Consider the following 13,197-nt stretch of genomic DNA (forward strand, 5'->3'; position numbering starts at 1 on the left):
TTTTTTTTTTAACCTTTCCCTCTGTATCTGGAGTATAATTTCTCCTTTACTTTCTTTTTCTTTGCTTAATGCATTACAAGATCTAATTAAAAGGGCTACTTTAAATTTCAGTGATACAAAGTGGCACAAGAGTGCAAAAGGAGGTCAGCAACAAGCCTCCTCCCGAGGTGGGCAGGTGAGGCATACAAGGAGCTGCGGTCCAGAGGTCGCTGGGCAGGAGCCACCCCGGCACACGCCCGCTCCGGAGGTGGGGGAAACCCTTCTTCCTCCATGCCAAGTGAACCAAAATTCAATCAAAGCTAAGGAGCATGGAAAATGAGCCCAACCCAGCAGCAATGCAGCCCTCTCTGACCCGGAAGTGCTCGGCGGCCCCGGCGAGTGCGCGCCTGAGCCAGGGCGCGCGCGCGCGCGCCCCCGCGGAACTCCCGCCGGTGGCTGGATTTTCCCGGAGGCGCGCCCGATCGCGGCTGCCGCCAACATGGCCGAGACGAGCGAGGAGGTGGCGGTGCTGGTGCAGAGGGTGGTGAAGGACATCACCAACGCCTTCCGCAGGAACCCACACATGTGAGTCGCGCGCCCTGCGCCTCCGGGGTGGTCGGGGACGGGACGGGGACGCGCTCTAGTCCACTCGCGGCGGCCGCTCGGGGCCCACGCGCGCTTCCGACAGGCGGAGCGCGGCTGGGACTGTCGCGCAGGGCCGGTTGGCCGTTACCAGGACGCGTGGTGGGCCAGTGTTGGGAAGCCACCTCCGAGAGCCACGTTGGAGCATGGACTTTTCTGCCCTGCCCGGCGCGTCCCGGGAGTTGTGGCAACTCTTTTCCCGGCCACCCTCTCTCTCTTTTCCCGGCCACCCTCTGCCTGAGTGCGCTTTGCTCCGCGGGCCACTGCTGTGGGTCTCTGTCTTGTAGGCGGCTCTCGTTTGCATCCCGTGCGTGGCTGTAGAGGGTCATCCACCCCATCAGACTCCCGGCAACCTCCTTTTAAGTTATCTAAAAGTGATTGGAGGCTGCGTTTGACTTTTCCATTCGTCACAAAATTGCAAAGCGAGTCGGATGTAACAATTTTTGAAGGTGACCTGGGTGGATCTCGTAAAGCTGTTGCAAACTGGATACTTTTTTTATATTATTATTATTATCAGAAGCACATCCGAAGTTACAGACAAGCATCTTAAGGCATTCTTACCCAGCACCCAGCACTGCTGCCCTCTAAAAAGTTCACTACAAAACTGACACATATCTCTTTCTTTTCCCTTTCCATTTTACTTGTTATTCTCTAGAAAGATACTCTCAAGATTGTATTTTCTCTGCCACTCTTCCTTTAACAAATGAAAAGAGCTACTAAAGAGTTATCTACATCAGTATACAAAAGAATAAGAAAGAAGTCAGTGTCGCCTATTTCTCACCCACCCACCCCCTCCTCCTCCAGGGAATCAAACATGGAGTCCAGTTTTGTATTATTTTGTCATTGATTATACAATTTATCTTGAATATTTTATCTTTTTAACTAGAACACATGAATTAACTTTAAGCATTCTAGCTGCCTTAGCTTTTCCTACTAAATGGAAGGCCTAAATCTACATTTTAACAAAGTGTTCTTCTCCTCCAAGGTGGTGTTCATAAATGAATTTAGAAGTCCTCGGATGGCCTGCTCCCTTGTGGCAATTAGGGGCTTATTAAAGCTGGGCTCTGTAACTGGCCTCTAAACATACCTGCCAGCTCTGACAGCCCCCAAGCCTCTTCCTTTCCTCTTTTGACTGCTGACTTTTTTCAGATTGAACATTTGGAGTGATTTCCTGGCAGTAGCCATAGTGGCTGCTGGGCCTTTTAAAGAATGCTTTGATGTCTTGTGTGTGAGTCTTTGAGGGCCTTTTTGAGAATTCCAGCCACAGTGCAAATAAGAGAGACATCCTTAAAAGAGAGTTGGACAAGTGAAAGGTTATTTTTCATCATTGGTGTTTTCTTGTCAAAGAAATTATACAAAGGGTTGGAAGTTTAATGTAGCAATCACTTTAGTTTCTCATCTTTGAGATAGACTAAAAATAACACATTAGGCAAAACTAAGATTATGGTTATTAGTTAGTTAGATAGGTTGATCCAGAGCATTTTGGGGCAGGTCCCTTTTTCTAGATCTCATTTATCAAAACCCTTAAAGGCCTTCACTACCCCTTTCTTCATCATAGTTTCACTCTGAACTCTGCAGTCTCACTAATATATCCTCTGTCAACATAAAATTTAGGATTATTTGTAAGTATTTAGGTCATTTGAAATATGAAAGTTTGGGATTAGTTGGGCACTTGAAATAAGTTATGTTAGCTGTAAACATTTAAGTGGCTCAATCTGTTGTTTAATATTTGCCAGCAGCTGTATTTTAGTACACATTCCATACAGTAGAGGTATCTTCTAGCTATTCCTCTTTTAAAATGTCTTACATGGCTGGAGAAGTGCCTTAATGGTTAGGAGCACTGGCTGTTCTTCTAGAGGACCCAAGTTCAATTCCCAGCACCCACAATGGCAGCTCACAGCTGTCTGTAACTCCAGTTCCTGGGCATCCGACATCCTCACGTAGACGTACATGCAAACAAAACACCTATGCACATAAAATAAAGAAGCCTTTTCTTTTTAAAGCCTTGTCTTTTTAGACTCAAAAAGGCTGTATTTCTAGTTTTAAATATTTGTCTACCTTTAAAGGTAGCAATAACTAATAACAGAATCATAACAGTTTTTCATTATTTACCTTTTGTTTTCCCTTTTTCTCCAACATGAAATAGGTTGCCAGCTTATTTGCTAACGCCTACTCTCTTGAATGTATTAACTTTGTTTCTGTAGAGCTATCTACCTGAAGCAAAGGTTCAATACGTGAGACAGGAATGATGCTTCTGTCAGGTATGGATTGTTTTTCCCCAGGCTCAATGTCCTCTTGATCTTGGAGGGCTAAGGAGAATTCAAAGCACTGGAGTTAACCTGGGTCCCTGCACTCCTTGCCAGACCGCTTTGCAAAGTGGGAAACATAATACAGATATTGTTTGCGTGGGTGGCTGGGAATCCTTTTGGGTTCTCTGCAACTAGTGGCTTGACCCAGGAATATTTACTACCACGAGGTATGGACTGTGCCTCACCGTGGAAGACAGCTGTCTACTATATAGCCTAATTAGGTCATCATGTTAATATTCTCATATCCAGCACATTTCTTTTTGTTGAATATCTATATTGATTTGAGGTGCATATTCACTATGTGGAACAACGACAAAAGTACAAAATATAGTTTATACTGACGCCTAATTTCTGGTGTGATTGAATTGTGTATCTGCCATACTAGCCATCTGTAGCTACTGAAAACTTGGAATGTGCTTAATGTGAATAGAACTGAACTTTTGATTTTAAGCATAAGAATCATATGAGAAGTGAGTACTATGTTGTCAGGTGTGTGTTTAGCGGAGACCTAAGAGTTGACCTGCACCAACAGTAAATTAAGCCTACAATATAGTTCCTAGTGAAGATTGTGTTAGCAGTGCCGTCTGTTGGAAGAGAAGGGAGGCTGGGTGTATCCCATGGGAGGCAGTTTTTAATATGAACATCAAAGACTGGGTAGGACTTATAGTGCCAGAAGAAAGTGGGAGCAGTATATTGATCAAAGGCAGCAAGATGTGATTAAAAAGATCGCACAGGAGCAGGTTATAGATATCCTTGATTATCTGGCCTAATTGTTGTATTCATGTGTATAGGAAAAAAACACTCCCATTCGACAGGAAAATGCTAGTCTGGGGATAACCCTACCAGGAGCTGAACATGTAGATGAGCGCACAGTTGAGAAAAGAGCCCCATCCTTAATAGAGCTTCAGACCAATCAACAGGTAGCTTGTGAAGGTAGGCAGGAAGGGGAAGAAAAACATCATGGAGGGGTGATAGCCGGGAGACTTTATCTGGATTACAAGGTAAAGATAGTTCTTTCAGGGGAACTAACATTTGAACTGAGACACAAATATGGTATTTCTAATCAGTAGGAAAGCCCTATGGAAAATTGTTAAGTAAGGGGGCAATAATGAAACACAGTTTAACGCTATCTGCAGGCAGAAGACTATGAAACCACAGACTATAATGGTCTTATACATGTGCTTTGTTCGATTAAATGATAATATGGTTTTTTTAAGTTTTTGTTTAGAATTTGAGTTCCGGATTTGGATCATGTGCTCTGTGTGTGTGTGTGTGTGTGTGTGTGTGTGTGTGTGTGTGTGTGTGTGTGTTTTGCTAGCCCAACATACTTAGGTAAGACTCTCTTATCTATTAAATGGGGTAAGATTTTTACTGTAGATTATTGCATAGAGTAAACACAGAGTGTGGCACGCAATAAACAATAAGCAGAAATTTCTGATTTTCTAAATAATTTCAGAATGTAGTTTCAGTAGTACACAGAGTAATCTTTAAAATTAATGAGGAAGCCTATTAGCTCTCTGAAATATCTTCACTATCAGTCACGTTTTAATTATTTATATACAAATGTCATTTCTTGTAGATATTTTACTGTTTCCTTTTTGGTCAGTCTAGAAGGAGTTCCAGCTAATAGTTACTCCAAAAATAACTATTCAATAAAGATATTTGCATGTTTTCCTGAGTCTAGCCTGTGCTTTGTTCTGTTGTGACACTTTATAGACTTCCTGTTTAGTATTGGGAGCAATGCATCTCACCTAGAGGAGAACTTGGTTGACACAGCTTTCATGAGCAGAAAAGTAAGTCATAGATGACAGTTATTTCTGGAGCATACAGACAAGAGACGCTGCTACACATTGGAACAGAGTTGACGTCCATGTAATATGAACCTTGAACTCCGTTGGCTCTCCCCTGTAAAGTGAGACCCCCAAACACATGCTCTGTGCTGTGTGTGATCTGATGTAAAGGTGCTGGTCCATTCCATGTCCTCTGTGGGGCAAGCTAGCAATGCCCCGAACCATTGAGCCCTGTAGTATCTGTTTGAAAAGATTGAAACGTGTTGCTGCCCCAGACTTGGGTTTCTTTGAAAACCCCGACCTTAGTTATGCATAGAGTATTTACTTGAGCAAATGGCTTAACACAGGACTCTTAATTTTTCTAGAAACTTTAAAATATGGGGGAAAGGAATTTTGTGGTAGTGAAAGGGTCAGGAATCCCCTTTTTAGGAGGAATAATTGGGAATTGTTTGAAGGTTATAGTCACTGTGAACACTAAAAATATCAATTATGTAGGAAATCTTAAATGTTAATTTCTAAGTTTTGTCCGAAGTTTTATGTTTGATGCAGTTTAGCTTTCTAAAAAAATCCCTTAATGGAGGGCAAAAAGACTCATACCAAATGTCACTTTTACTTTGTATTTTCCCTGAGTTTTCTACGTTTTCTTGAGTATGAAATTATAATTTAATTTAAACTGGAGACCCAGATTCTTAAGTTAGCTGTGAGTAATGTTGGCTTCAGGTCATCCCCTTAAGCTCAGTGAACCTCATCTAGTAAAAGGAGTCACAAGAATAAGCTTTCGTCATTTTAAAGTGCGTTAGAATTCTAAATTGCCTGAAAAAATTAGACACCAAGCTAAAGAAATAGACCCAGAAACCTAAATTGAAGCATTCTGTTATTTGGAAGTTAAGGACCGTGTGTGTGTGTGTGTGTGTGTGTGTGTGTGTGTGTGTGTGTGTGTGTGTGTTTCTAAAGAAAATGTAATTTTTTTGGAAGTAACAAAACACTATTTTCTTAGGGTCGAATAACTTGACAAAGGATTAACGTTCTTTGCCTCAGCTTTCTGTTGCCTCCTAACCAAGAAACTTGACACTGGCTGACCTCAGGCTGCTAAGTGAGTTGATAACACTTATCTTTGCCTAGCGTTTCATAGTTTGCCACATCCCTCACCTTTGGCTTTCCTAGCAAACAGGGAAGTTATTCCTGTATTTCAGGTGAGCAGTCCAGAAGTAAAGGATTTAGCACATCACACTGACCATAGTGGTAGAAAGGAGACTCACTAGTAAGGGCTGTTATTAGGAGTATCTGTCTCTCTACAACACTTTTCACATGTGATGGCTCTCCTCCTCCTCCTCCTCTTCCTCTTCTTCTTCTCCTTCCTCCTCTTCTTCTTCTCCTTCTTCTTCTTCTTCCTCTCCTCCTCCTCCTCCTCCTTCTTCTAGTTATATATTCTCTTTACATGGAAAGCTGAATACATTCTAGCCCTTTTCCTTTGCTGGGGATAGAAAACAATTTACCTTTTTACAGATGGGGAAAGTGAAGTCTGTCGAGGCAGAGGTTGCATGTTAGATGGCCAGTGCTGTTCTCAGAACTGTGTTACAGAGGTGGCAGTCTCCTGGAGTGACCTTTGAAAGCTATGTCACTGTCACTGAGGAGCAAGGATGACCCTCCATTCAGATGTGGTTACTGAGTGCAGGCCGTCCCCAAGGCTGTGTGTGTGTGTGTGTGTGTGTGTGTGTGTATGTATGTGTGTGTGTGTGTGTTTGTGTTTGTGTGTTTTAAGTTTCTTGGAAGGGGAACCAGCCACAGTAGTGTGTTTTTTATTTCTGCAGATGGCTTTGTCCTATAATTTAGGTACCAAATTAGCACTTGGCTATTTTATATCTAGTACAACTGTAGTGAGTGAACTTGTTTTTAACATTGTGAGTTTAAGTTTAAAAACCTCCTCCCAAACAGTGTATCTGAAAGCTGAGATTCCTTTATTCTTGCTAATATACCATTTATGTTTTTAGCTCCTGGAGTTCCTTGAAGTGTTATAAGTAGTTATTAGATCTCGGAGGACACAATCTCCTGAGTAATTAAGTTGAAGGGTTGCTTTTTTCATTTGGTTGTGCTAATTTTAGGTTACTCATTTTTGTTTTGAGACAGGGTCTCACTGGATAGTCCTGGCTGGCTTGAATGCAATATGTAGACCAGGCAGGCCTTGAAGTCACAGAGATCCTCCTGTCTCTGCCTCTCAAGGGATGGAATTAAAGGAGTTATTTTTTTATTAATAGGTTATTTTCTAAAACATTCAACTTCATATAGCAAAATACAAACACCAGGAAACATATTATCCCAGTGGCTAGGCATGGCTGGGTATGCTTACAGTGAACTAGGTGGATTCGGGTTCTTATCTCCAAATCCAGATGCAGAGGCTTCTTTGAAACTGAATTCTGACTTCAGGAACTCTCTCAGTCTTCTCCTCACAGAACTTCTTTTGTGTTACAGGGATAGCCAGCCAGTGGTCCCCTTTTATTGTGGATATAGACTACCTTGCCAGAAACTCTTTGAAGTCTGTGGGACTTTTCTTCTTCTTCTTCTTCTTCTTCTTCTTCTTCTTCTTCTTCTTCTTCTTCTTCTTCTTCTTCTTCTCTTCCTCCTCCTCCTCCTTTTCCTCCTTTTCCTTCTCCTTCTCCTCTTTTGTTTTTCAAGACAAGGTTTCTTTGTATAACCACTCTGGCTGTCTGTAGTCCAGACTGGCCTCAGACTCATGGAGATCCACCTGCCTCTGCCTCCCAAGTGCTGAGATTAAAGGTGTGCACCACCAGCGCCTGGCCTTTCTTCATCTTCTTTTTGATTTATTAGAAACTAAATATGCAGTATATTCTGTGCAGGGTTTTCATACGGTGATAGTACTAGTGTGGGGCCTGTGTATCAAAAGCGACTTTTGAGTCTACTGAGCACATTGTAGGTCCCAAATCTTCTGGAGAGTTTGGCTACTTTGGAAGAAACGTTAGCATCTTTGTTTATTGACAGATCCCTGTGTCACTCAGGAAGTGCTCAGTAGAAAATAAGCAGCTTCTGAACTAGCCAGCTCAAGGTTTTCTCTGGACGGGTTTATTTTAGGTCTGTGCTTCCTTCTGACTCGTGGTGGTGACTTAACAAAAGAAGAGTATTCTTATAATCTGTAATTAAACATGTTTGTCCCTTTAAAAAAATATATCTATCAGACTGCTGTCTTCTTGGCAAAATCCCAGGGACTTAAAAGGCCAGGTCACACATAAGTCCTGAAGATTAAGTTTTTGTTTATTTTTAAACTTTATTTTGGTGGGGGAAGGGGGACAACATCTTCCAGTTGTACAACTTCTGCCTTTTTTTTTTTTTTTTTTTTTTTTTTTTAGACAGGATTTCTCTGTCCTAGAACTCACTCTGTAGATCAAGCTAGCCTCCAACTCACAGAGATCTGCCTGCCTCTGCCTCCCAAGTGGTGCAATTAAAGGCGTGCACCACCACCACCCAGCAACATTCTTTAAAAAATTGAAATAATTCCATAAAACAAAATTCTTTCTCATTACCTTTCTCAAAAAAAAAAATCTCCATATCTTTCCAAGGAAAGATTATATTTAATTATATACACACACACAAATGTACATATATATATATATTTAATTACATGAAAGACTTTTTCATTGTGTACAGTTTGCTTTCTCCACATATTCTTGGCAGGTATACCAGTTATATAGACTTACTTCTTTATTTAACAGATATCATACTGATGAGCTGTACTTACTTTACTGGTGGTATGTTGTTAAACAATTGGATTGTTTCTGTCTTGCTGCAGTGTTGTATTGGGGGCGGGGCGTGATTGCAAGATCAGAGTATATGCTTTGAAATTCCGAAAGGGGTTTTCAGATTACCGTCTAAGGGTAGGCTGAATCTTCACTTCTGCCAGCAGGTAGGGTTGCAATGGGCTGTTTCCCCTGTACTCCAACTGTTATCAACAGACTACAAGCTGCATTTTAAAATGTTATTTGTTTGATACAACCCCAGTAAATGAGCTTAGTTAAATTCCTAGGAGAATTAAATATATGAGGTTTCTAAAATGCTTTGAAAATTAAAAGTCGATAATGTCTCTAACTTCTTTTTATGTCTTACATATTTAGAGACGAAATTGGCCTGATCCCATGCCCTGAAGCAAGATATAACCGGAGTCCCATAGTCCTGGTTGAGAACAAACTTGGTGTGGAGAGCTGGTGTGTCAAGTTCTTATTACCATACGTCCACAACAAGCTCCTTTTGTACAGAACAAGAAAGCAATGGCTAAACAAAGACGGTGAGTATGAGCCTCTCATCTTCCCGGGGAGGAGCCCGAGCTGGGGGTGGCATTCCTGGATTCCAGTGTTGGCTCTCCTGTCTGCACTGCCTAAGCAGGTGCGTCGCCTCTCTGTCAAATGAGTTTGGATTTGGTGGTTAGTGTTCCTGTTTGTAACCACAGTGACTATAATGGAAGTGTCTCAGGCAGGAGTAAGCCACCTGCTGCAGCGACAGCAAGGATAGTATCCTTTAATGAAAACCAAAAAACAGACGATGTTTGAGCATCAGCAAAGAGCTTTCTAGTTCCTAAGAGCACCTGAATTCTGATCCCTTAGCATTTTTTTTGGTGGAGAACTTGTTTCCATAGCAGTTCAAAGGAGACAGGCAAGGTGCTCTCCTTGTTACAGCGTGACCCCTTCTGTGATTACGACTGTGCTGTTCTCTTGGGTCCCAGTTGAGATCAGGCCTTCTGGCTCATGTTGAAATGAGAAAGTGAAAAACAAGAAAAGAGAGAGAAACGTTGGCTTTTACTTCTTCCGTGGTTCTGGGGGAAACTCTTTGCAACACTGATAACCCCTAACTGGTCTCTTTTTCCAGCGTTTCCCCAGAACCAAGGCTCTGAGTGCACAAATTTCTCCATGTCCTCAGAGGCTCCCCTCAGGTCTCACTTTTGGGGAGTGTTCATCTACGACCGTGTCCTTTCTCCTTTTGTAAAGCCCTTCCTCTTCCCTCATATAGCATTTGCAGAAGTGCCCATGGTGCCTGGAGTAAGAACTTGTTTTGGAAACAGTATTAATTATCAGTTCAGTAGACATTACCAGAGGCTGCTCTTACCAGAAGCTGCTCTGAGGACTGAGGGCATAAAAGATGAATAATACATTTTTCCTTTATCTAAGAAGTTTCAAGTTGAGTACCAGGAAGTCTCTTTAAGGGAAAAGTGGTTGCAGATGTATCACATCTGATTTCCCTGAGTTTTTCTCAGTACTGTCCTTGAAGGACTGTCAAAATAGGTTAATAGCACTTTTTCCTGTGTGGCCCATTTGATTGGTCCTCTGATTCTTGTTTCTACTTTGCAAGTGCTGCCTAAACCTGGTGTGATGTTAATGGCATGACCTGTGTTTAGGGCACATACTTCAAACAAATGTACAGGTATTTGGCTTTTTTTGTGCTTCCTTCTGTATTCTGTTACCGTGGCATAGGGTTCAAAGAGCCATAGGACTCCACCAAGTTACCCTTTATCTGGTGTGACTGAGCCAGTGTACTTCAGCGGGGAAGAATAACTGTCTCATAGAGAAGTAGCAGGAGTGTTTGAAGACCCAGTCTAAGCGGCCTCATCGTGTTAGACTGTGGCTGTTCCTGTGTCTGAGCTTTGCCCATTTTTGTCCTGTGGCCATCCGAATCCTTCTTTGCCTTTCAGCTTCTTGTCTTGTCAGTGTGTACTGCAGACTTTGCCGTCTTCTTCTCAGGATGTCAGTCTTGATGGCCCCCTAGGACACTATCAGGAGCACAGCGGAGGCAGCATCTCATCTTGTCTTGGTCTGGATAAGAGCTGACCTTTGATGGTCTAAGGCATAGGTAGGAGGGGAGCATAGTTGAGTGTGATGCCATAGGCTGCTCAGGTCATGCATATGCTGTATTGCCAGGAAAAGAAGTAAATCTCTGCTTTGATGTCTGAAAATGCTAGTGCAAAAATATTGTGCCAAGCTGATGAGTTAAAACATTTAGAACAGCTGAATCTTGCTAAAGAAAGATAAATTCAAATTTTAGGAAAATGCCATTTCTTTGAAAATTCTTGTTGTTGATGATGTTTTGTTTGTTTATTTTTGGTTTGGTGTGTGTGTGTGTGTGTGTGTGTGTGTGTGTGTGTGTGTGTGTTTTAAGATTTATTTATTTATTGCGTATACAGTGTTCTGTATACATGGTGGCATGCCAGAGGTGGCCACCAGATCGCATTATAGATGATTTTAAGCCACCAAGTGGTTGCTGGGAATTGAACTCGGACCTCTGGAAGAGCAGCCAGTAGAAGGGCTCTTTTTTTGTTGTTGTTCTTTTTTTTTTTTAATTTTTAAATTTTTTTTTTCACATATACATTTATATTATTACACACATATAAAATAAACTACATACAACAAGAAGAACCACGAAATAATCAGGACTTATATTAATGTTACATTCATAGTGTTTTGGCTATTTGTATTTGGTAACCTTGAAGAAAACATCTTTCCTATCTTAGTGAGTCTAAAATTCTGAATATAAGACAATATCCATCATATCTCATCTCTATCAACTTAAAACATCTATCTAGGCCTAAAAACATCTTAGCCTCTAAACAACGCTTAAGCGCTGAGCCATCTCTCCAGGCCTCAGCTTGCTTACTTCTACATCCCGGGGCCACCTGCCCAGAGGTGGCACTGCCCATAGTGAGCAGGGTCCTCCTACATCAATTACGACTGCTTAGCAAAGTTTGCCACAGACTTTCCCATGGGCAAATCATGGAAGCAGTTTTCCCAAGGGAGATTTCCTCTTCCCAAATGACTTGTATTAAACGGACATAAAATTAGCCAGCACGGCAGTGTTAAAAGTCCCAAATGGAGCCGGGCATAGGTGGCACACGCCTTTCATCCCAGCACTCAGGAGGCAGAGGCAGGCAGATCACTGTGAATTCGAGGCCAGCCTGGTCTACAAAGTGAGTCCAGGACAGCTAAGGCTACACAGAGAAACCCTGTCTTGAAATACCAAAAAAAAAAAAAAAAAAAAAACCAAAAAAACAAAAAGAAAGAAAGTCCCAAATGGGCAGATCTCTGTCCAAAGTACAATAAGTGTATCTTCTACATTTCATTTTTTTTTTTCTCACTAGACCTTTATTTCTCAGCTGGGAAAATGCTAATGGCACATTGCAGGCCCCTTTGTCGTTTTTGTCCGTGCCACTAACCAATCCCTTCCAATAGTACTTTCCAACATCTTTTTCTCTTAAAATTTTTTTTAACTTTAAAATATAATTATATCACTTCTGTCATCCTTTTCTCTCCTCGTCCTGTCCTACCAGGTTCTCCATTTCCCCTTACTCTTTCTCAAATTTGATGGCCTCTTTTTCTCATTACTATTGTTACATGTACATGTATGAATGTATAAAAGCTAAGAAGCAAGTGGTTTTTATGTACTCACATCTTATTTATAATAATAAGCATAATAATAATAACAACAATAATAACCTATTTTATTTCATTATTCTCTCAAAGCCAATGAAGTATTAAAATTCTGTAGATGGTACTCAAGGCCTTTAGTCGTCTTTTCAAAGCCTAGTTGCCAGTGTTGTCTCCACCTCATATTTGGCAATAGAGATTGCAGGTCCTTGGCTCCTAGTCTGATACTTGTCTTAACAGACCAATTTAATTTTGGCTTGTATGTTTCAAAAACTGTCCTTAACTAGTTGCATAAGTGTTTAAAATCTAGATGGAAGTTTGAATTTCTGTTCTTACTTGAAAAATCAGTTGGCCTGAGTGCTTAAGTTTCTACATAGCAACAGTAGCCTACAATTTTCTTAGCAGGGCAGGGCTTCTGGCTTACGGTAACCTCTTCATACCAGTCAGGGTCTGTGAACAGTAACTGCTTGCTACTTAGCGTTATTGTGTTGCTGTCTTTTGACTTGTATTTGTATTTGTAGTATCTGATCTGTGTTCCAGTCCCGATTGACACTGTTCCATTCTCTGACTTCGTGTGCTACTCCTTATTTTGTCTTTGTGTTGTCATCATGAGCTTGGTTGCCAGCATTAGCAAGCTGACTTCACACGCATCCCAGAAGCCTTTCTGCCTACTTCCTGAAGCAGCTGATCTCTCCACTCTATTGGCGTCCTTTATTTGGGGGACTTTCATTGTCACTCGCCATACTGTATTGTAGTTTGTTGTTTAAACATTTCCCTGCTCGATTGTGGGTCACTGAGAACAAGGATTATGGCTCTTACTCAGTACTGTTTAATGCTAAAGTGACCTTCGTTAGATGGTTAACAAGAATTCTTAGCTTAGTTCACCACCCAGGGTCTGTGTACTGTAGTAAACAGCTTTACCTTAAGCTTCTTTTTATATGGTACTTGAGTGTATTTTGGAAGGAGATTAACCAATGCATTATCTTTAATTTATTTAGTTTTAGATGCATAGAAACCATTCTCTGTCAGAGGTTGTAGTAAAACCAGGACTGTTGCTAA

The 13,197-nt window shown here is 41.4% G+C and overlaps 1 protein-coding gene across 1 annotated transcript in view; it reads left to right on the forward strand.

Moving 5' to 3' along the window:
• Window positions 1-396: 396 nt before the first annotated feature.
• Window positions 397-13,197, forward strand: part of Ptar1 (protein prenyltransferase alpha subunit repeat containing 1) — a 40,050-nt gene continuing 27,249 nt past the window's right edge. Inside the window, exons 1-2 of the mRNA XM_051146262.1 lie at window positions 397-564; window positions 8,845-9,014. Coding sequence (XP_051002219.1) covers window positions 479-564; window positions 8,845-9,014 — 256 coding nt within the window. The 5' untranslated portion in view covers window positions 397-478. The remainder of the gene's footprint in view (window positions 565-8,844; window positions 9,015-13,197) is intronic.

Source organism: Acomys russatus, chromosome 5 (genome assembly GCF_903995435.1).
Source record: "Acomys russatus chromosome 5, mAcoRus1.1, whole genome shotgun sequence".
Lineage (NCBI taxonomy): Eukaryota > Metazoa > Chordata > Mammalia > Rodentia > Muridae > Acomys > Acomys russatus.